The sequence below is a fragment of the Bombus vosnesenskii genome, unplaced genomic scaffold (assembly GCF_011952255.1).
Source record: "Bombus vosnesenskii isolate JDL3184/JDL3185 unplaced genomic scaffold, Bvos_JDL3184-5_v1.1 scf7180000013265, whole genome shotgun sequence".
Taxonomy (NCBI): domain Eukaryota; kingdom Metazoa; phylum Arthropoda; class Insecta; order Hymenoptera; family Apidae; genus Bombus; species Bombus vosnesenskii.
The window spans coordinates 4,242,380-4,262,406 of NW_022882925.1; the positions used below are offsets into that span (position 1 = coordinate 4,242,380).

The 20,027-nt window shown below is 28.4% G+C and overlaps 7 protein-coding genes across 15 annotated transcripts; 5 read left to right on the forward strand and 2 right to left on the reverse strand.

The window, feature by feature from the left end:
- The first annotated feature begins 67 nt into the window (after positions 1 to 67).
- Positions 68 to 2,227, forward strand: LOC117243257 (homocysteine-responsive endoplasmic reticulum-resident ubiquitin-like domain member 2 protein). Its single transcript, XM_033510588.1, has 4 exons — positions 68 to 514; positions 864 to 1,255; positions 1,335 to 1,697; positions 1,773 to 2,227. Exons 1-4 carry the CDS (start codon positions 380 to 382, stop codon positions 2,053 to 2,055), a joined length of 1,173 nt encoding a protein of 390 aa, XP_033366479.1. The 5' UTR covers positions 68 to 379; the 3' UTR covers positions 2,056 to 2,227.
- A 1,362-nt stretch (positions 2,228 to 3,589) lies between these two features.
- Positions 3,590 to 7,100, forward strand: LOC117243254 (atypical kinase COQ8B, mitochondrial). 7 transcript variants are annotated; one of them, XM_033510574.1, is made up of 12 exons: positions 3,590 to 3,716; positions 3,840 to 3,890; positions 4,044 to 4,277; positions 4,435 to 4,971; positions 5,062 to 5,281; positions 5,355 to 5,564; positions 5,673 to 5,788; positions 5,856 to 6,018; positions 6,078 to 6,280; positions 6,367 to 6,519; positions 6,609 to 6,709; positions 6,853 to 7,027. In XM_033510574.1, the coding sequence occupies exons 3-12, from the start codon at positions 4,086 to 4,088 to the stop codon at positions 7,025 to 7,027; spliced, it is 2,070 nt and encodes a 689-aa protein (XP_033366465.1). In that variant the 5' UTR covers positions 3,590 to 3,716; positions 3,840 to 3,890; positions 4,044 to 4,085. The 7 variants fall into 7 exon arrangements, with proteins under 7 accessions (XP_033366465.1, XP_033366470.1, XP_033366468.1 ...); XM_033510579.1 differs by lacking the exon at positions 3,840 to 3,890 and having other exon boundaries at positions 3,608 to 3,716; XM_033510577.1 differs by lacking the exon at positions 3,590 to 3,716 and having other exon boundaries at positions 3,881 to 3,972.
- A 171-nt stretch (positions 7,101 to 7,271) lies between these two features.
- Positions 7,272 to 8,612, forward strand: LOC117243262 (gamma-glutamylcyclotransferase-like). The gene is made up of 4 exons (XM_033510597.1): positions 7,272 to 7,483; positions 7,630 to 7,928; positions 7,998 to 8,102; positions 8,367 to 8,612. Exons 1-4 carry the CDS (start codon positions 7,379 to 7,381, stop codon positions 8,386 to 8,388), a joined length of 531 nt encoding a protein of 176 aa, XP_033366488.1. The 5' UTR covers positions 7,272 to 7,378; the 3' UTR covers positions 8,389 to 8,612.
- LOC117243251 (probable leucine--tRNA ligase, mitochondrial) lies at positions 8,153 to 11,748 on the reverse strand. The gene is made up of 8 exons (XM_033510569.1): positions 11,539 to 11,748; positions 11,237 to 11,444; positions 10,763 to 11,156; positions 9,783 to 10,666; positions 9,344 to 9,700; positions 9,030 to 9,270; positions 8,712 to 8,949; positions 8,153 to 8,524 (listed from the first exon to the last, which is right to left on the reverse strand). Exons 1-8 carry the CDS (start codon positions 11,635 to 11,637, stop codon positions 8,309 to 8,311), a joined length of 2,637 nt encoding a protein of 878 aa, XP_033366460.1. The 5' UTR covers positions 11,638 to 11,748; the 3' UTR covers positions 8,153 to 8,308.
- Positions 11,749 to 11,821: 73 nt separating this feature from the next.
- On the forward strand, positions 11,822 to 13,265 carry LOC117243259 (60S ribosomal protein L13). The gene is made up of 4 exons (XM_033510591.1): positions 11,822 to 11,964; positions 12,387 to 12,536; positions 12,621 to 12,870; positions 12,940 to 13,265. The coding sequence occupies exons 2-4, from the start codon at positions 12,394 to 12,396 to the stop codon at positions 13,204 to 13,206; spliced, it is 660 nt and encodes a 219-aa protein (XP_033366482.1). The 5' UTR covers positions 11,822 to 11,964; positions 12,387 to 12,393; the 3' UTR covers positions 13,207 to 13,265.
- A 368-nt stretch (positions 13,266 to 13,633) lies between these two features.
- Positions 13,634 to 18,512, forward strand: LOC117243252 (kinesin-like protein KIF23). Of its 2 annotated transcripts, none has more exons than XM_033510571.1 (15): positions 13,634 to 13,919; positions 14,597 to 15,172; positions 15,244 to 15,414; positions 15,491 to 15,689; positions 15,761 to 15,899; positions 15,972 to 16,171; positions 16,240 to 16,344; positions 16,419 to 16,504; positions 16,566 to 16,696; positions 16,773 to 16,876; positions 16,934 to 17,038; positions 17,107 to 17,253; positions 17,315 to 17,464; positions 17,529 to 17,765; positions 17,836 to 18,512. In XM_033510571.1, exons 2-15 carry the CDS (start codon positions 14,655 to 14,657, stop codon positions 18,022 to 18,024), a joined length of 2,481 nt encoding a protein of 826 aa, XP_033366462.1. In that variant the 5' UTR covers positions 13,634 to 13,919; positions 14,597 to 14,654; the 3' UTR covers positions 18,025 to 18,512. The 2 variants fall into 2 exon arrangements, with proteins under 2 accessions (XP_033366462.1, XP_033366461.1); XM_033510570.1 differs by lacking the exon at positions 13,634 to 13,919 and adding an exon at positions 14,387 to 14,397 and having other exon boundaries at positions 17,836 to 18,024.
- Positions 18,246 to 19,979, reverse strand: LOC117243261 (dual specificity phosphatase DUPD1-like). 2 transcript variants are annotated; one of them, XM_033510595.1, is made up of 4 exons: positions 19,655 to 19,979; positions 19,160 to 19,338; positions 18,870 to 19,093; positions 18,246 to 18,789 (listed from the first exon to the last, which is right to left on the reverse strand). In XM_033510595.1, exons 1-4 carry the CDS (start codon positions 19,673 to 19,675, stop codon positions 18,593 to 18,595), a joined length of 621 nt encoding a protein of 206 aa, XP_033366486.1. In that variant the 5' UTR covers positions 19,676 to 19,979; the 3' UTR covers positions 18,246 to 18,592. The 2 variants fall into 2 exon arrangements, with proteins under 2 accessions (XP_033366486.1, XP_033366487.1); XM_033510596.1 differs by lacking the exon at positions 19,655 to 19,979 and adding an exon at positions 19,545 to 19,562.
- Between the last annotated feature and the right edge of the window lie 48 nt (positions 19,980 to 20,027).

Here is a 20,027-nt window from a genome sequence, read left to right on the forward strand (position 1 = left end):
ATAAAGCATTGAAATGAACTTGAGGATCGGCTCTTATCAAAGCATAAATAAATTGTAATCTACGATTACGACCTACGACCAATGATAAGTCGCCAAATACGTGATTCCATTTAGTGACGCTTACAAAAATATATTTACGATTAAATATCCGTTTGAGTTACAAAGTCATAATACATTAACTATGAATCTATTTTAGTCAATATCCAAATAAATAGTACGAGGTATTTTATGATTCAACAAGGGAGATAACGCAGTGTATAAAAATCTCTTAAACGCAAACATTAATCTGCCTCGGTAGCACTGTTAATTAATTTTGCTGAGTGATTGACAGTAAGAACAGCTGATCAAACGGGATATAAAAAGCCAGGATTTATTAACAATGGAAGGAGTCGCTGTCAAAGTAATAATAAAAGCACCGAATCAGCAGATAAAAGATCAAATCGTAAATTGTGATATTGGGTGGACCGTTCGCCAATTAAAAGAACATTTGTCCGATGTTTATCCTAGTAAACCAGTGAGTTTTATTTCGTCTATTTTATGAATCTCACGTCATGTGAAATTTTGTGAAAGTTGTATCCTTAGTGAAAGCAATGTATCATTAGCATCACTACACGACATACAAGAAAAACAAAAAAATATTGCGAACGCTTCCCTTTAAGTATTCTTAGAAAGCTATAGTGCGTTATCTATTAGAGATAATACGTTGATATTTTTATGAGTTTAATGATGATAATTTAATTATCAGTAATAAGATGATTATATCTTATTACTTGTCTGTAATGATTAATTTTTTATTCGAAATCAAGAACTAGTAAAAATATTGTGTAAGAAATAACATGATAATGAATTGAACATATTTGTAGGAACGAGCAAGTCAGAAACTTATATATTCAGGACAATTATTAAATGATTCCACATGTTTAAAAGATGTGTTAAGACACTGTAATGGGCAAGAAGATCAAACCTATATAGTTCACTTAGTCTGTGCTTCACAAAAAACATCAACAAATAAAATAACTGAACAAGTTGTGGAAAATACAAAGACAATTTCTATTGCAAGAAGTACAGTGGAAAATACGAGATTAAATAATACAAATAATATACAGAATCAAAGTCAACATATTACTAATGTTGCTACGCAACATACTCCGGCACAATTGTATTCTACACTACAATATTTTGATCCACGAAATAGTCAACAAATGGCTTGGATGCAACAAGCATATACCCATTATTTTACACAATATATGCAACTGTAAATGGCATTCTTATAACTTATTTTAATGTTTGGAAATTATATATAATTTATAGTGAAAAGGAATATTTTATTATAGGATGGCAGCACAAGGAATACAATTACAGACTAGCATTCCATATGTTCAGCAAATGAATGTCAATACAAATGATAATGTTCAAAATCCATATACAAATAACACAAATAATAATAATAATAATAATAATAATAATAATAATAATAATAATAATAATGTAGGTGATGAGCAACAACAACCTGCTGCTCAAGAAGCTGATGTTAATGGAGGAAATAATGGTGCTGGAGAAGACGGTGCATTTAACAGAGATTGGCTAGATGTTTTTTATATGCTGTCCAGAATAATTCTTTTTTTCACTTTAGTATATTTTTACTCATCTCCTCTAAGATTTCTTATTGTTACGTTTCTTGGCTTTGCAATGTATCTGTAAGTTAATATATACAAATATTATGTTTACATCTTTTATATGCAAATATATACAATGAAGTGAATATTTCACAGATATCAAGGTGGTTTTTTCCGGGTACAACCTATTCTATTACCTGAAAATAATAATGGTAGAGGAGATCGGGTGGATAACAATAACCAAATATTACAAAATGAAGCAATAGGTCCACAACCTGCACAGCAACAAAATGGTCAAGTGCCAGCTGTACAAGCAGAAGCAAGAACAAATGCAAATGAAGAACACGAAGAGGAAAGACCTGGTGCACTTGCTTTTACCTGGACATTTTTCAGTACATTTTTTGCTTCACTTTTTCCAGATCAACCAAATGTTATTTAATTTTAACAAATGTCAGTTTCTTACACTTAACTTTGTTGTAAAATTAATTTTCTTTGTTTTACATATATTTTTAAAACAAGACATTAAATCTGATGAGGTGGTCTCTCTTTACATATATACTTAATAAATATTGATATCAAGAGAAGCGTTATTAAGAATCCTAAAAAGGACATTTTTGAGAAAAAGAATTTCAAAAAGATTTTACAAATTTTCCAAGTATAAAAATCTTGTATACAATGATAAGTATATATAGATATACATATTAAATGTACACATAAACTGAATAGCATTTTTTATAAATACTGTTATTCATATACTTCTAATAATTTTATGCATGTATTACTTTAATTTCATTGAGACTACCTCAGGGTCTATAAACAAAATAAATTTATTGAAAAAGTAAATCATCCCAAATTGTTTAGAATTTGTTGTATAATAAATTTTCTGTTTTTCTAGTTCTATAAAGGTACAACGAGAAAAGTATATACTGTGTATATAAATAAAATTATTGTAGAGCTTATAAGGTGTTGATAAATATAAATACCAAAAATAAATTATGAGTTTTTATTCATAAAAACAACAATCCTGTTATCAATTGATTTTCTGTGATTTTTATTGTGAACGAATTTAAAAAGTTCGCTTTCTAATTTACTAGATACATGTTTAAACCTTGTTTTATAAGATATATACATATACTACAATCTGCATGCATAATTTAGGTTTTGATTAGGTTTCCAAAAATTCAAAATATAGTAAAAGCATTTTATGCATTTTGCAGCAAGACTTAATACAAAGCTTAACACTCCTTATTAATTCTGATAAATCCTCATATAAATCTCTCTTATAAATTACATGGAGGGGAAGTATGAAATTTTTCATAAAATATGTATGAATGTAGTGAAATTGGTAGATTGGGAAGAATAGCAAGGAAGTAGTTAGTATGAAAATGAGAAAATTAAACGTTTTTAGAATGATTTTACTATATTTTGAATTTTTAAAAACCTAATCGAAACGCAAGTTACTCTTGCAAGTTGTAGAAAACTATTTCTGAGTTACAAGCTGTTTTTGTCAGTGAGACATTACCTTTACAGCATACATTCAATATGTTTCCCCTTCGCCGGCTTACACACGATAATTTTATACATTAAACATTTCGTAACTCTGAAAATAATGGGTTTTTAACTCATGTTTGTTAAGACTTTTGTGTTTGTTTTTTGTTTGTCCCGAACTCTTTTTGTATATTCTACATACACATATGTATATTATTTATATATGTATAATTCGTAAACAAACCATTAAATAAAGATATCCTCAATAAATTATAGAATTTATGTAATTTATTTATTTATAGTTAATAAACTTTTATTAATAAATCAAAAATATGAAAAGGAAATTCTTATAACTTTCATAACCTAATTAATTATGTAGTTAGTTAATATCTTAAATAAATAACAATATAAATAAAATATAAAATAAAAATATAAAATAGAATAAATAAGGCAAATAATATACATACTCTAAGAATTCTAAGAAAAAGATTGCATTATATTAATTTTTTTTTACGTACTATGCACTGTGTATCAATTGTGCGAAGAGTAAAAATTCCTTTGCATACATGTTTCTAAAATATTAACAATTAAATTATTTACATTAAACAAAAGGTTGGGTATTTAATTTAAGAGACTATTTTTATTTAAAAGTTATATCTAATTAATATAAAAAAAATATCTATAGTAATAAAAGTCCCGGCACATTGTATTATAACCCTATTCATACATTTCAAGGTCTGCGTATATTTTAAACACATGTACTATAGGCGGTATATTAATATTCAAGTACGTAATTTTTTGAAGTCGCAACACTCCTTATAAGTAAATTACATAGAATAAAATAATACATTGTTATTAAAAAACAAAAGTAATATGTGTGTGTATGTGTGTATATATAATAGAAAAATAACATTATGACTTAAATTTATATCTCAATAGGCAGTATTTAACAATCAATTTCTACATCAATCACATTAAAAAATGTCTCAACATCGGATGTCTGATGTCATTGGTATACTTAGAGGAGCTAAGGTAGTAGCCGAAGCTGTGATTAAGCATCAAGAAGAGACAGTTAAACACATAGTAAAGACTTCAAGTTTGAAGACTACTGCAGAGAAATGCCTGACAGATAATTTAAAAACATTGAATAATATAAAACTAAGTAAGGTTCCTGTAAGTTTCAAAAATAAATATAGATTATTAATACCTTTTTCTAATATGGCAAACGTTCTTGTAATATAACAATAATTATCTTATATGGTGACTACTAATATAAATTAATTTTACAAATAAATATTATAATTTCCTGTACAGTATAACATGTATACAGGTTCAAATAACAAAAGAATTTAAAGAAGTGACAGAACGAATAAATGTTGTTGAAAAGGGTATAATAGAATTTTTGAAATTAAAAACTAAAGAAGTGGCAGGAATGCCAGCTGATCCAGATAAACCTATAAAATCTACCAAAACTAAATTACATATTTATAATCCTGCTAAAGATCCAAAAGAAATAATAATAGAGATGGATATCCCAAACGTAAAACCTGATAACGAAAATGATATACAAAGTAAACAGGATAAACCATTAAAAAAGTACTCAACTGTGAAAGAAAAAATTGAAACAATTTCCAAACTAGAACATGAAATACCTAAGATTGAACTTTCTGAGAAAGATAAAGCAATTTTGAAGAAATTGGAATTAGAGCATGAAAAAAGCATAAAGAGTCAGAACATGAAACAAGATGTATCAAATACACTAAAAACTGATTTTGAGATATTAGAAAACAAGGCAACAGAAAATATGAAAGTAGCTTTAGAAACTTCTCAAGTTAAACCAAAACCATCTGTTAGACCAAAGCAAACTGTGAGTCTTTTTACATTTTTATATAAATTGTGATAAATGATATGATGCATTTTATTTAAATACATTAATAAATAAATTTTTCTTTCAAAGCTTTCACCTAGTGCAAAAGCACAAAAAGTTCCATCTACCAGATTACAAAGAATGATAAGCTTTGGAACATTAGGAGTGGGTCTTGGTGTTGGTACAGTTGCAGAATATACACGCAGAACACTTGGACTAAAAAAACAAAGTCTTGGAGACACATTTGATAGCCTGTTTCTTACTAAAGCAAATGCAGAAAGAATAGTTTCTACATTATGTAAAGTGAGAGGTAAATATCCTTAATACATTTACTGGATTTTTTGTCAACTAATAGTTACGTGTCTTACATATGTTTATAATAGGTGCAGCTTTAAAAATTGGACAAATTTTAAGTATACAAGATGAAACCATTATAAATCCTGAACTACAAAAAGTATTTGAACGAGTTAGACAAAGTGCTGACTTCATGCCAAAGTGGCAAGTTGAGAAGGTATTAGCCACTGAACTTGGACATGACTGGAAAAATAAATTAGCAACCTTTGAAGATAGACCATTTGCTGCAGCTTCCATTGGTAGTTACCACTTATTTTTATTCTTTTAAATTAGCTTTTTCTTGGAAGGCCAAAGTAATACAAAAACATTTAAAAAAAAAATTCTTCATATCAGAAAAAATATTATAGGCCAGGTACATCATGGTACCTTGTTAAATGGACAAGATGTTGCAATTAAAATTCAATATCCTGGTGTAGCTATGGGTATTCAAAGTGATGTTGAGAATTTAGTAGGCATAATGAAGGTATAAAAATACTTTGATTTTTGTTTTATTTAAGATTATGTAAAAATATATCTAGAAATTTTTACAGGTTTGGAACATTTTCCCAAAAGGTATGTTCATAGATAATTTAGTGGAAGTTGCAAAACGTGAACTTGCATGGGAAGTGGATTATGTAAGAGAAGCAGAATGTACAAGAAGATATAAACAACTTATAGAACCTTATTTAGATTATTATGTTCCAGCTGTAGTAGGTAAATTAAATTGAAAAATTAGCAATTTAAATGTAAAATTGACTTAATTTTATACTTAGATGAACTATCAACGAGTCAAATTTTTACAACTGAAATGGTAGAAGGAATTCCAGTAGATAAATGTACAAGTATGAATATGGAAACAAGAGAACATATCTGCAAATTAATAATGAGTTTGTGCCTTAAAGAATTGTTTGTTTTTCGATACATGCAAACTGATCCAAATTGGTCCAATTTCTTTTATAACCCCAATACAAGACAAGTTTGTATATAAGATATTATTATTATTATCAATAAGTGTACTCTATCTTTGATATTATTAATTATAGTTCCTAATATAATTTTCAGTTAATATTGTTAGATTTTGGTGCATGTCGAGGATATGAGAAATCATTTATGGATAAATACATTGAAATAATCTATGCTGCAAGTGAAGGCGATCGTAATAAAATTTTAAATTTATCTAGAGAAATGGGATTCCTTACAGGATACGAATCTAAAGTACGATATGTATATTTTTTAATAGTTTTAGCTTTAAAAAAGGTTATTATATTAATATTTATACATTTATTGCATTGTATTAATTCCAGCTTATGGAAGAAGCTCACGTAGATGCAGTAATGGTCTTGGGTCAAGTATTTGATAAAAATTCTAAATATTATGACTTTGGTGGACAAGATGTAACTAAACGGTGAGAGCAATATATCATTTAAATTAAATCATTAATAAATAAATAAAATATATAACATATATAATAAAATATATAAATAAATAAATATATAAATTTATTATATAAATATATAAATATATATAAAATAAATATATTGATTACAGGATTCAATCATTAGTCCCAACAATATTGGATCATAGGCTTTGTCCTCCACCTGAAGAAATATATAGTCTACATAGAAAATTATCAGGAGTTTTCTTATTGTGTGCCAAGCTTCAAGTTAAAATAAATTGTCGCGATATGTTTCGCGAGGTTTATGCAAATTATGAATTTGAATAATAATGCTATATAAATTAATGCTTTATACCTTAAACATGTATAGTTAAATCAATATAAACATTTTTACAATCAATACCTTCTATTATTTAGACCTTTAATTTACTCATATACTTAAAGCATTAAATTTGTGTATCTTCTAATTTTAAGTTGTATTCTGATAACAGTTTATTTATTGTAACATGTTTTTGTTTAAATAAAATCTGGGTAATTATATAAGGTACAATTATATCTCTATCAAAAAATATCATAAATACATATTTAATACTGATAACGAATGATACCTTAACCTATTCATCTCTTTGTTCCCATTAATAAGTTATCTTCAACAAATTTCATAAATTAACTGGCGAAATGTCTAATAAATTCTTATATTTTGCATACGGAAGTAATATGTTAACAAAAAGAATACATATTAACAATCCAACTGCAGTACGAAAAGATATCGGATTTTTAAAGGTAAATATACATGGTTAAAGGAAATTTCCTACGCGTTTAGTAAATCCATTTCTATTTTGAATAATTGAAAACAGCAAGATATGTGTTATGCTTTATAAAATTTCATTATTTGCTTTATTATTTATCTAAATACTGAATTATATCAGAATTTCAGATTAGATTTTATAACACACTCAAAGAGATGGGGTGGATGTTCAGCAACAATTGTTCCTACAGAAAATTATATTGTATGGGGAGCAATTTGGGAATTAGATGAATGTAATATGTGTACATTAGATAATCAAGAAGGTGTAGCAGATAAATTATATTTCCCTTTAATGGTTGACATAGAAACACTTACTGGTAAAATATTTAAATGCAGAGTGTATCAGCAATGTAACAATCCTGATAAAAATGTAAAATTGTGTTTGCTACCAAAACACAGGAGACCTTCACCGTTGTATTTGTATGTTATACTTAATTCTATTCCATTTGTTTAAGGTTTATTATATAATTATTAATTATTCTCTTACAGAGAAACAATATTAAAAGGTGCACATGAAAGTCAATTACCACTTGATTATATTAAACTCTTACAAAAAATACCGCATAATGAATATGCAGGAGAATATGATATTGGGTAAGAATAATTATTCATTTTATTATTTTTATTATTCATTAACTCATTGCAACATTAAACAAAATTTTTATTTATGCAGTTAGTTTCATTATGTACAGGCTCTTTACATTTAAATAATTTGGTTTTCATACAAATAGTATATTTGATAAAAAATTATGTATATATCTATAATCCTTTTTCTGCTTATATTTTTCTTACCTGATGTATTACATTTGAACATTGTCTACCCATCTTTTTGTTGAAATTAATATTTTTGGATCACAGCCTTCCCTTGAAAGAAGTCTAGATTTAACGATCTTATGCTTCTTTAAATGTTTCTGGACAGCTGGCTCATTCTCTATTAAATCAAGAGCTGCCTCAAGTGATAATTTATCTGTTTCATACTTGGGTATCCTAATCTTTGTGCAAAGTGCATTATTTATCTAATAGTATACAGAATGATGTAGCATTAATAATGTGTTTATATAAAATTATATATAGTATTAAATAAAGTACTTTGATTTCTAAGAATCACACTGTTATTATTTATATAGTTATATAATAAATAATATAATGTAAATTTATATCATGATAGTGAAGTAATAAATACTTTAAATACTTTGTACTTACTATGATCTCCACTGACATTTTATAATTCATATCTATTTCTGGCCATTTTTGTTCCATAACATCCCTATCTAAGTCCACTTCATTCTTATCTATTAGATGATGTTTTACCTCAGAAAATGCGGACCACAATTCCGAAGCGAAATGTGGTGCAAATGGTGCAAGCATTATAATTTGGACTGCTAATGCACGTTCATATTCACGACTTTTTTTCATGCATTCCACACACACTTTGCGTATACTTAATATTAAAAGAAAAAGACGATTACTGTATCTAAAATTATTAGAATTGTTGATGTACCGCAAGATTGTAATATATACCTATTTGTAAGTCCTTGCATTCTTGATATTGCAATACTAAGTTGTTGAGATCCGATTATATTATAAGTTACAGACTTTAAAAAATAATTTCGACTATCAAACATGTATTCATCATGTTCTGCAAATTTAGAATCAGTAGGTTCCGCCTGAAGCTCTTCTGAAGTTACGCTATTGCGATAATCGTTAAAAGCTTTTACAGTCTTCCATAAACGATTTTGCCAATTTAATATTCCCGGAATGGCTGAATATTATTAATATATACATTATTTGATATATATAATAATTAGTTAAAATTTTTATTACAAAGAGCTTACTGTTATGGTCACAACGCTTATCTGAAGTTGGTGCTTGATCAGCTAATATAAATAATCTAGTTGTATCAATTCCATATTTATCTAAGAATTCAAGAGGATCAATGCCATTATGTTTTGATTTAGACATTTTGTCCCATGAGACAATGACTGGTTCTTTGGTATTCTTTTCTACATATTTTCCTACATGTTCTTCCACTTCATCCGCTTTTAAATATTTCTCTGTCTTTTTTAGCTGATATGTTTTATTAAGTACCATACCCTGCACAAGCAATTGTTTAAATGGTTCTGGAGTAGGTAAAAGTCCTTCTGAATGTAGAAAATGACTTATAAATCTGGCATAATATAAGTGCAGTACAGCTGAAATTATAATATTATTAATTTGAGATCTTTAAATATATATATTTTATATCTACAAAGAATTTAAATATTAGATACTTACCATGTTCTTTTCCACCTATATACAGATCAATAGGAAACATTTCTTTTGCTTTATCAACAGCAAACATCTCTTTCATATTTTGTGGGTCAATGTATCTCAGATAATACCATGAACTATCTACAAATGTGTCCATTGTATCTGATTCTCTAACTGCTTGAGCTCCACATTTAGGACAAGAAGTATTTAACCAATCCTTAGTTTCACACAATATAGACTTTTTATTTGAAGATGAAAATGTTATATTTGGTAAAATTACAGGAAGGTCATTGCGTGGTACTGGTTGGATACCACAATTTGAACAATAAATAATTGGAATTGGTGTACCCCAATACCTCTGTCTAGATATTAACCAATCTTGCAATCTTGAACCAACAAGGTATCCACCAATTTTCCACTTTCTTGCTTTAGATAATATTTCTGATCTTTTGTTTTCTTGTTCTTCATAACTTCTTATCGAATGCCGTACAAATTCAATCCCAACTATTTCAGAAAACTGATAATCATCTATTGATGCAGACGGTATACCAAGATAAGTATCTCTATGAGTTGGAAATGCAACTTTATCTGTTACAAATACTGGCAATTCATTTCCATTGAATGGGTTTAATACTTTAACATCTATGATTTGAATTCCTTCTGCCACATCTCTACAATACTCTGGTCTATTTAATAAGCTTTTTGGAGATATTGCAATAAACTTTGCATATTCAATAAATTCTGGATAATTAGTCCAAATATTTACTGTTTTGGGATAATTTGGGATAGTTCCCATCAACTGTAATTCAAAGCTGGTACCACTGCAGTCACCTATCCAATTTTGTTGGATTTTTTTGACATCTTTCCATTCTGTCAATGTTGGATCATCTAAACCTTGAGACAATGATCTGATATGATACAAAATAAATTAGTTAAATACTATTTGTAATTCTTATTATATATTTCAATGTTCTTTAGAGATTGTTAAATTCTAATATACCTACTTAGCAAATGATGTAGTCCTAACAAACCACTGATTTAGCAACCTTTTTTCTACTTTTGTGCCTGATCTCCAAGAGCAATTATTTGCATCAACTTGTTCCTCTGCTAATACAGTTTCATCAACAGGATCCCAATTAACAAATGATTCTTTCCTATAAACCAAATCTTTGTCAAAAAGTTTTAAAAATAATTCCTGCGTCCACTTATAATATTCACGATCACATGTAGCAAATTCTCTATTCCAATCAAAAGAATAATTCAATGATTTTAATTGATTTCTCATCTTTTTAATGTTATCGTATGTCCACACAGCAGGATCAACTTGTCTTTCAATTGCAGCATTCTCAGCAGGTAATCCAAATGCATCCCAACCCATTGGATGAAGGACATTATATCCTGAAATAAAAGAGAAAAGTGTGTCAATAAAAAATTATATGAATAAACCAAACAATATATATAATTACACTTAAATTTACCTTTCATTCTATAAAAACGAGCAACTGTATCACTTATTGTATAAACCCTTACATGACCCATATGAAGTGTTCCAGAAGGATATGGGAACATTGATAATACATAAAACTTTCTCCTTGTACTATCTGCATCATCATATTGATGTAAGTTAATTTTATCTTTCCAATGTTTCTCTATATCCTTTTTTATTACATCTGTAACTTCTGCATTCTAAAAATATAATCAATGCTTTATGCATTATAGTAACAATACCAATTTATAACACTACAGACATGTATATTTTTTTACTAAATAGAGAACATACCGAAAATTGGTTTATGCCGGTCGAAGCGTATCGGTAAATGACATTTTTTAAGAATATATTACTTTTATAATATGATGCAAATGATTCTCTAATCTTCATTTTTAATTAAATTATTTAAATACTTATTTAAATATTCTACAATTAAACATGAAACATTCAACTTGTGCTTAGTATACACGATCTTATAGCAAGTTGCCATATTTATTAACTACTTTAAAGTAACTTCATTTTACATTTAAATTATTTTAATAAAATTATATGTAAAGCGAAGCGATATTTGTAAACAAATAATATTTTTAAAATATGATTTTATCATAAAATAATGTAATTTCAATCTTCATTTAGTAAATTTTGTTTTGCTGGGAGCTAAAACTTCCGCTTGGTGGTGCTGATTCTTTTTCCGGTCTATGCCTTGTAAACAAGTTCGTGAGTATTCTTTTAAGTTCGAAATCCAATTAAAATCTCAACATCTTGAAATAATATTTCTCAAAGTAATAGAAAATTGTTGTTATTTATGTTTTTAAGTGTAATTAAATAATATGATTGTAATGTTATAATATAACAAGTAAAGAAATATTTTGACATTAATCAGGTTATCTTTGTCTCATATGTTTTAATTTCAATTAATGATATACCTTTTCTAATAGTAGGATCCATAATAATTATATGAGTATTATAAAGTAATATTAAAGTTACAAAAATTTTATTTGTGAAGGAAATTTAATGTTTTGTTTATACTTAGTAATAATACTGTTTCCAACCTATTATACTAATCTTAAGTTTATAAAGTGTATTTTTACAAATCTTTTAAGAAACAAATTGTATATAATTTAGTATTTTTGTTTCAGTTCAACCATGGGTAAGAGAAATAATATGATCCCTAATGGACATTTCCATAAAGATTGGCAAAGATTTGTTAAAACTTGGTTTAACCAACCAGCCAGAAAATTTCGTCGTAAACAAAATCGTATAAAGAAAGCTCGTGCTGTTGCACCAAGGTAAATAGCATACGTTTATTTCATTTTTATTTCTGTTGTCCATTTATGTAAATTAACTTCAATAGTATTTTATTTTAATTTAAGACCTGTGAAGCTTCTGAGGCCTATTGTTCATTGCCCAACATTCCGTTATCACATAAAAGCTAGGGCAGGCAAAGGTTTTACCTTAAAAGAACTGAGGGCTAGTGGTTTAAATAAAAAATATGCTAGGACTATTGGAATTGCTGTAGATCCTAGAAGGCGTAATAAATCAGTCGAGTCTTTACAAAGGAATACTCAAAGACTGAAAGAATATAGATCCAAATTGATTCTTTTCCCACTGACTGTAGCCAATGTAAGTAGAATATAGTAAATTTAAAACTATTAAAGAAAGACTACATTCTAATGTTATTTATGAAAATAGCCTAAGGGTGATGATTCCACTAAAAAAGAAGTGAGCCTTGCCACTCAAGCTAAAGGAGAAATCATGCCAGTGAGACACCAAACGCATGCTAAAGCTAAGGCCCGTGTCATTTCTGAGGAAGAAAGAAAGTTCTCTGCATACGTAACTCTCCGTAAAGCTAGGGCTGATGCCAGACTAGTAGGAATTCGCGCAAAACGTGTAAAAGATGCAGCTGAAAATCCAGATGAAGTAACTAAAGTTGCTAAAGACAAGAAGGCTAAGAAATAATGTGGAACTTCATGTCTTTGTATAAATATAACAAATAAATTCTCTAATGAGAAATAAAATTTTCTATTTGTTTTTATTTTATACTATTTATTGAATATATATATATATATATTATACAATGAAGACATTTTATTTGCCATTAGTATTTGTATAAAAATATAATGCATTTATTATATGTATATGACAATATCAGAGAGGAAATTTTTCTCTGTGACTTCTGACTAGTGACATTTGAGTGTTACTAGTCTAGCATGAATTTCATTGGCAGGCGTGTGACGCGAAGCCACTTCCGGGGTGCGGGGATCATAGTCATATGAAACTTGACTTAGTGATGTATGTCAAAAAGAGAAAGTAAACCAATTAACCTATTGCATTTAGTTTCAGGACAACAAAAGTCCTGACTTTTTTCTCTAAGAGGGAGAGACGCAGTAATAGAAAGTACTATTCCAACTTCTAACATTCAGTATCATGACTATAAAGCAACGATTTTATGTCATGTGTAAACGTACCCATTACACTAATTTACTTTTACTAGAGAAAAAATTTCCTTACTGCTCTTACTCAATGAAAATAAGATTGCGCTTGGGCAATTACAACCAATTATCGATCTGACCCTAAAGTACCACTTGCCCGTGTTCTCCGCTCCCCGGAAATGATTTTACACCTCCCGGTGGAAGTATAATCTCCCCAATGAGATGAGGCAGAAAACAGAAGTATTATTCGAGTTTTATTAGTCGGCAACTAATAGTTGCAGTTGTAGCAATGAAATTTTTTTTATGTTTACTGTCTTGTCTTGTGGAACAGACCATAAAAGTTTATGTTCAGTCTTTATATATATATGTCGGTCCTATTTACATGGTACTCTAATTAATGGTACTCTCTATTTAATCGCGAAATAAAAATCTTTTCACAGTTCTTTTTCCTGTTTTTATACTTTAATGAGTTAAGTTGTACTTAAAGTAGCACTATCATTTATAGTTTTTTTTTGGTATAAATATTGGTAGCACTTCAATACTTTAGTTCATTTCGTAACTAGATTTGAATTTTAAACACCGAATCAGGACAACGGTTTTCGGTTCATGGCATTTATCAAATATTATCTTTCGTATATATTTTTCACATTATATTGTCTTAAGTTTTAAAATAACTAAATATCAAGCAAAATTTATAGTTACGAAAGATGAAATCTGCGTAAGTTTTATTATTTCTTAATCAGTTTATAATTGAAGTCAAATAAAATTTAGCTATTTTCAATATTTTATGACTATTACTTTCTATAATCTTTTAATGTAAAATTTAATTATTTGTTATTAATTAATTGTTTGGTACTATTAAAGTTATTTTGTAATGTAGAATAATTGAAGCTATTCATGGTATGTTAATATTTTAGACGTGCGAAACCACCAGGTTCAGCTCGTAAGCCACCAAACCGTCCAAGAGGTAATAATATGGTATCCAAGGATCCTGTTCAAGTTTATTGTCGTTTAAAGCCAATGCAACATCCAGCTGATGTTTCTTGTATGAAGCTTATATCTGATACAACTGTAGTTATTACACCACCAGAATCAGCAATGAATTTTCGTAACTCTAGCAACAAGGAAATTCAAACAACATTTAGTCGTGTATTTTCACCAGATGCAACGCAAAAAGAGATTTTTAATATAGTTGCTCTCCCATTAGTTGAAAATGTTATTCGAGGTAGAAATAGCCTTCTATTCACCTATGGAGTAACAGGAAGTGGTAAAACATATACTATGACTGGTGAACCACAGGATGCAGGCATAATGCCTCGTTGTCTTGATGTTCTGTTTAACAGTATTGCTAATTATCAGACCAAAAAATTTATTTTTAAACCAGATAAATTAAACGGTTTTGATATACAAGGTGAAGCTGATGCAATGCTTGATAGACAAAATGAACTTCATGCTGGACTTATGTTACAGAGAAATGGAAAATCAGGCAAAGTGTAAGTACAAGAATATGTGATATGCTTTATGTAATGTAAATGGCTTTATTAATAATTGATGGTTTTCACAGGAGAAAAGTAGAGAGTGATAGTGAGAGTAATCCAATGATTGTTCGTGACATAAATGAATCACAAACAGTACAAGTGGATCAAGACAATGTCTATGCTGTATTTGTTACATATGTTGAAATTTATAATAACAGTGTATATGATTTATTAGAGGATGAGGATATTAGAAACAAGTATAGTATCATTACTTACACAATTCAAATATTCTTAATTTCAAATAATATTTTAATACTGAGAAATAACTTTTAGGGTATTACAGAGTAAAATAGTTAGAGAAGATGGTAATAAGAATATGTATGTGCATGCTGTAACAGAAATTGAAGTAAAAAGCTCAGAAGAAGCATTTGAGGTATTTCAGCGTGGACAGAGAAGACGAAGAGTTGCACACACTGCGCTTAATGCAGAATCAAGTAGATCACATAGTGTCTTCACTATTCGTCTTGTACAAGTAATATTTCTAATTACTTTGCGTCTCATCTAATTAAAATTCACAAACAATATAGTATTTTCTTCTCCTAGGCACCCTTAGATGGTGAAGGTGAACAAATTATACAAGATAAACGGGTGATATGCATCACTCAGCTATCCCTAGTAGATTTAGCTGGTAGCGAAAGAACTAATAGGACTAAAAACACAGGTCAACGATTAAGAGAAGCAGGTTATTATACTTTTGATGTGAATCTTGTAATTATATTATAATATATTTTCATATCCATTCATTTTGATTTAGGAAATATTAATAATTCTTTGATGACGCTACGATCATGTTTGGAAATTTTAAGAGAAAATCAACTTCAGGGTACAAATAAAATAGTACCCTACAGAGATTCGAAACTCACCCATTTATTTAAAAATTATTTTGATGGAGAAGGACAAGTTAGAATGATTGTTTGTGTTAATCCAAGAACAGATGATTATGATGAAACAATTGTAAGAAATCAATAATATAAAACGTAAATATATGAAAGAAAATTAATTAATTTATTCATGTTTTACAGCAAGTAATGAAATTTGCCGAAATGACTCAAGAAGTCCAAGTAGCTAAACCAACAATTACGAAAATAGATCTTGGTTTTACACCTGGAAGAAGACAGGCAAATAAGGTGAGATGAGTAATAAAAGAATAACAATGAAAATAATTTGAAAATACGTGCATAATAAAAACTATTTTTAATAGTTATTTAAGGAGGCATGTAGTAAGTTGCAAAAAGAAGGCCATCCTGAAGCTGAAGATTTAGAAGTTGATGTGGGTTTAGTGTATAGGTAAGTATTATATGTTTTCTTTATTCTTTCTTCAAACTTATATAATTTTATTTTAATTCAGTTTAGGTGGGCCATTTCCTGAATTGGAAATTACTTCTCCACGCAATGATCAAATAATTAATAATTTAATGCATTTTTTAGAACAGCGTATTAACAAACGGAATTTACTACGTACTGATTTACAGCAAAAACGTAAGAATATAACTTAATTTTTAATCAAACTTAAATTATGTGTAATATCTTCATGACTGTTACATGATTATTACAGAAAACGATCTTAGGAAGAAGATAATGGCAATGGAACAAGAATACATGAATTTAAAGATTGAAAATGCGTCTCTGAAAGCCGCTAATTCACAACAAAAAAAGAAGGTAATAGCATTTTACTGATTACGGAAGTACATATAAAATAATTTGCTTTTGCTGTAGGTTTCTGCATTAGAGGGTCATTTATGTAAAACTGAAGAACAAATTGATAGCTTGCTTCGAAAATTGAACAATGCAAATGATACAATCCGCAGCTTACAGCAAGAGGTAGTTAACGAATGCATTTCTTTTTTTATTTAAATGACAACATATATTTTACTACAATTATTTTATAGTTAAAAGATAGAAACATGGCACTAAATCAACGTTTAATAGATAAGCAAAGAGTGAAACAAAAGTACAACACTAAAATGCAGTTAGAAACTGATAAAATGAATAAAGAATTGGAAATAAAGTTACGTCAACAACGTGAACACTTACAGGTAATGAAGTAAATATAATATATGTATAACTTCATTGTTTAATTTTTTTCTCTCTTTTTAGAATCAAATGAAAGAAAAAGAGGATAAATTAAGATTAGTAAAACAAATTTTAGTTGATGACAACGTACCTAGTGTTTCTAAAGATTGTGTTGTACCTACTATTAATTGTGCAGAAGCAACTCCAAAAACAACAGAGGGTCGATCACGAAGGGTCAGTTTATCTTACATTACGTAATTTACTTTCAAAAATATAGTTTAATGATATGTGCTCATAGGATAAAGCGGGTGTTGCAAATCCAAGGTACAGGCGTTCACAAAGCGCGGATAAGTGGATTGATCACAGACCCGGAGCGCTTGTTCCTGTTGGAACTGTTCTTCAACCTTTAATGCGTAGAAGACGTAGTGTTACGCGACTTACAGATCCAAAGGAAATTACAGACGGTGCATCCAGGTATTGTCTTATCGCGCAAGAACACGATACTGATGGTGAACTTGAGACAAAGTTATTCAAGGTAATTACACTTAAAAGGAATCGAAAAGAGTTATGTAGTTATATACTCAAATGTATTATTATTATGTTAGGGAGATATAATACCCACTAGTGGAGGAGGCGCACAAGTTGTATTTAATGATATGGAATGCTTAAAACAACTATCTCCAAAAGCAAGGAAACGTAGTGGTCCACAGGATACAGAAAATGAAATAGGCTCTTCGAGACATTCGTCTACACTTGCAGAGTCTCATTCCAAACGTCCACGTGTAGTAAATTAACAGTTTTATTAATATAATACTAGTATAGTAATAATAGTTTTTATACGATATATAATATAATAATACGATACACATATAAATATCTAAAAACTTCTACTAAAAATAGTAATGGTAAAGAAAAATACTAATAATAGTTAAAAACAATGATATGAAGTCAAGATGTTAATATTTTCCTTTATCGTTACTATTTTTAGTAAAAGTTTTTACAACCAAAGTTTTTACAATATCAGTATTATAATTTATTAAATAATACAGTTCGCCAACAATGAATTGTGAGAAGCGATAATATTGTATACATAATACTTTATATCGTGAGGCGTAATATGAGTTATATGACTGCTATCTCATAACATGTATATATTCGTAATATTTGATTTTGAGATAATTAATAGTGAATTTTGCGCCTAATGTTGACTAATAATGTATCAATCTAATCTAATCATACATTTTGATCATGTTTACTCAGTTTTTATATACAATTATTTATATACAATATACATATATCTATCAAATTCACTGCAGTATATATTGTTAGTGAACCTTGTAGCTTTATCAAAGTTGTATTCACTTAAGATCGTTGTCTTCGTAATTGATTATCTAACTGCGCTAATTGGTGAAGAAAACCACTATTTGGTTGAATGAAACGATTTTTGCGGACTGTTCGAATTGCATCTGTGGCTAGCATTCCTTTTTTAATCATTAAATATGCTAATACGCACGTTGCGCTACGTGAGATTCCTAACACACAATGAACAAAAGCTTTACCTAATAGAAAGAAAGTTAAATTTTAAACGATCTATTGTAATTTTTCTATTTTTTTCATTATTAAATTATTATTTCATTACCTCCAGTCGAAACAGCTTCATCGATAAAATCTGCAATAATGTAAAAGTACTTGCTAATGTCTGTTGTGCACAAATCAATAAGTGGTAAGCCAAGATACTTTATTGTTGTATCAGAATAATAATTCTTATCGGTGTTTACAAATCCAAATCTTTTTCCTTCAGCAGCATTAAGCAAATGTGTTATACCCAATATTTTAAGGTATTTCTTATTTTTTGCTGTGACACTATAAAGTATTGAACATAAATTAATTTTTGATAAACATAAAGACATAAAACATTGAAATACTCACGCATCACCAATATATATTCCTGGATATACTTCATCACAATCGATATCCTGTTGAACACGGTAATATTCAACATCATCTCGATTAGGATCAAATCCTGGTAGCATTTTATTTTCAGTCTGTGTTCTATACAAAGCTTCTGCTAAGTGACTTTGGGTGGTTTCCCCACCAGTTAAACGTTTCTGAAAATTCATGAGATAAAAGTTTTTACTATGAAAAGTAACTTTACAATATTATATAATTTTTAATAATCTGATTTGAAAAATGATAAATTTTCAATATTAATTGAATGTTATTTGAAATGATCAGATGATATTTATTTTTTCATGTATTTCTCATTATAAAAAGACGTTTAGAATTAAAAAGAATTTGAAAAAATATCAATTACATGTTCCTATGAAATGACAGGCGACTCAAATGCGAAGAAACAATTTCGAAGCATCTGTAAGTTTCAAAATATACGTAAATGATAGCAATACTATTCTTTATAATACTTACATTTCTCAGACTGCTGTCCATTTGAAAAGATTATTTATAGATTAATAATTTATAGGTTATACTAGATATGACAAATAAGAAAGACAGCAAAATATTACAAAATATTTTGTATTTTACTAATCAAGTATGTCACAATTAGGTATGACTAATTCTAAGCTTTTACATATATACATAAACAAATATAGTTGCACACAATGTTAAAATCGCGATAATTATAGCTAGTTATTTCTCTTTTGGAACTCTGTTATACCGCGATAATTATACTGACAAGGTGTCATGTAAATACATCCATTAATTCGATTAATTTTTGTATATAACGAATAATTTTGTATATTTTTTAAAATAGTAGAATATTTGAAATCCTATCTTTGTG

Coding starts and splice junctions, on each gene's coding strand:
- LOC117243259 (XM_033510591.1), top strand. CDS start 12,394: ATGGGTAAGAGAAATAATATGATCCCTAATGGACATTTCCATAAAGAT. Junction 12,537..12,620: donor GCTCGTGCTGTTGCACCAAG/GTAAATAGCATA, acceptor TTTTAATTTAAG/ACCTGTGAAGCTTCTGAGGC. Junction 12,871..12,939: donor TCCCACTGACTGTAGCCAAT/GTAAGTAGAATA, acceptor TTATGAAAATAG/CCTAAGGGTGATGATTCCAC.
- LOC117243251 (XM_033510569.1), bottom strand. CDS start 11,637: ATGAAGATTAGAGAATCATTTGCATCATATTATAAAAGTAATATATTC. Junction 11,445..11,538: donor CCGGCATAAACCAATTTTCG/GTATGTTCTCTA, acceptor TTATATTTTTAG/AATGCAGAAGTTACAGATGT. Junction 11,157..11,236: donor TCGTTTTTATAGAATGAAAG/GTAAATTTAAGT, acceptor CTTTTATTTCAG/GATATAATGTCCTTCATCCA.
- LOC117243257 (XM_033510588.1), top strand. CDS start 380: ATGGAAGGAGTCGCTGTCAAAGTAATAATAAAAGCACCGAATCAGCAG. Junction 1,256..1,334: donor TTTACACAATATATGCAACT/GTAAATGGCATT, acceptor ATTTTATTATAG/GATGGCAGCACAAGGAATAC. Junction 1,698..1,772: donor CTTGGCTTTGCAATGTATCT/GTAAGTTAATAT, acceptor AATATTTCACAG/ATATCAAGGTGGTTTTTTCC.
- LOC117243252 (XM_033510570.1), top strand. Junction 16,172..16,239: donor ATGATTATGATGAAACAATT/GTAAGAAATCAA, acceptor CATGTTTTACAG/CAAGTAATGAAATTTGCCGA. Junction 17,254..17,314: donor AACAACGTGAACACTTACAG/GTAATGAAGTAA, acceptor CTCTCTTTTTAG/AATCAAATGAAAGAAAAAGA.
- LOC117243254 (XM_033510574.1), top strand. CDS start 4,086: ATGTCTCAACATCGGATGTCTGATGTCATTGGTATACTTAGAGGAGCT. Junction 5,789..5,855: donor ATTTAGTAGGCATAATGAAG/GTATAAAAATAC, acceptor AAATTTTTACAG/GTTTGGAACATTTTCCCAAA. Junction 6,281..6,366: donor ATAACCCCAATACAAGACAA/GTTTGTATATAA, acceptor TATAATTTTCAG/TTAATATTGTTAGATTTTGG.
- LOC117243262 (XM_033510597.1), top strand. CDS start 7,379: ATGTCTAATAAATTCTTATATTTTGCATACGGAAGTAATATGTTAACA. Junction 7,929..7,997: donor AGACCTTCACCGTTGTATTT/GTATGTTATACT, acceptor ATTCTCTTACAG/AGAAACAATATTAAAAGGTG. Junction 8,103..8,366: donor GCAGGAGAATATGATATTGG/GTAAGAATAATT, acceptor TTTGGATCACAG/CCTTCCCTTGAAAGAAGTCT.
- LOC117243261 (XM_033510595.1), bottom strand. CDS start 19,675: ATGGACAGCAGTCTGAGAAAT. Junction 19,339..19,654: donor TGGACAGCAGTCTGAGAAAT/GTAAGTATTATA, acceptor ATGAATTTTCAG/AAACGTTTAACTGGTGGGGA. Junction 18,790..18,869: donor TGAAGCTGTTTCGACTGGAG/GTAATGAAATAA, acceptor TCTTTCTATTAG/GTAAAGCTTTTGTTCATTGT.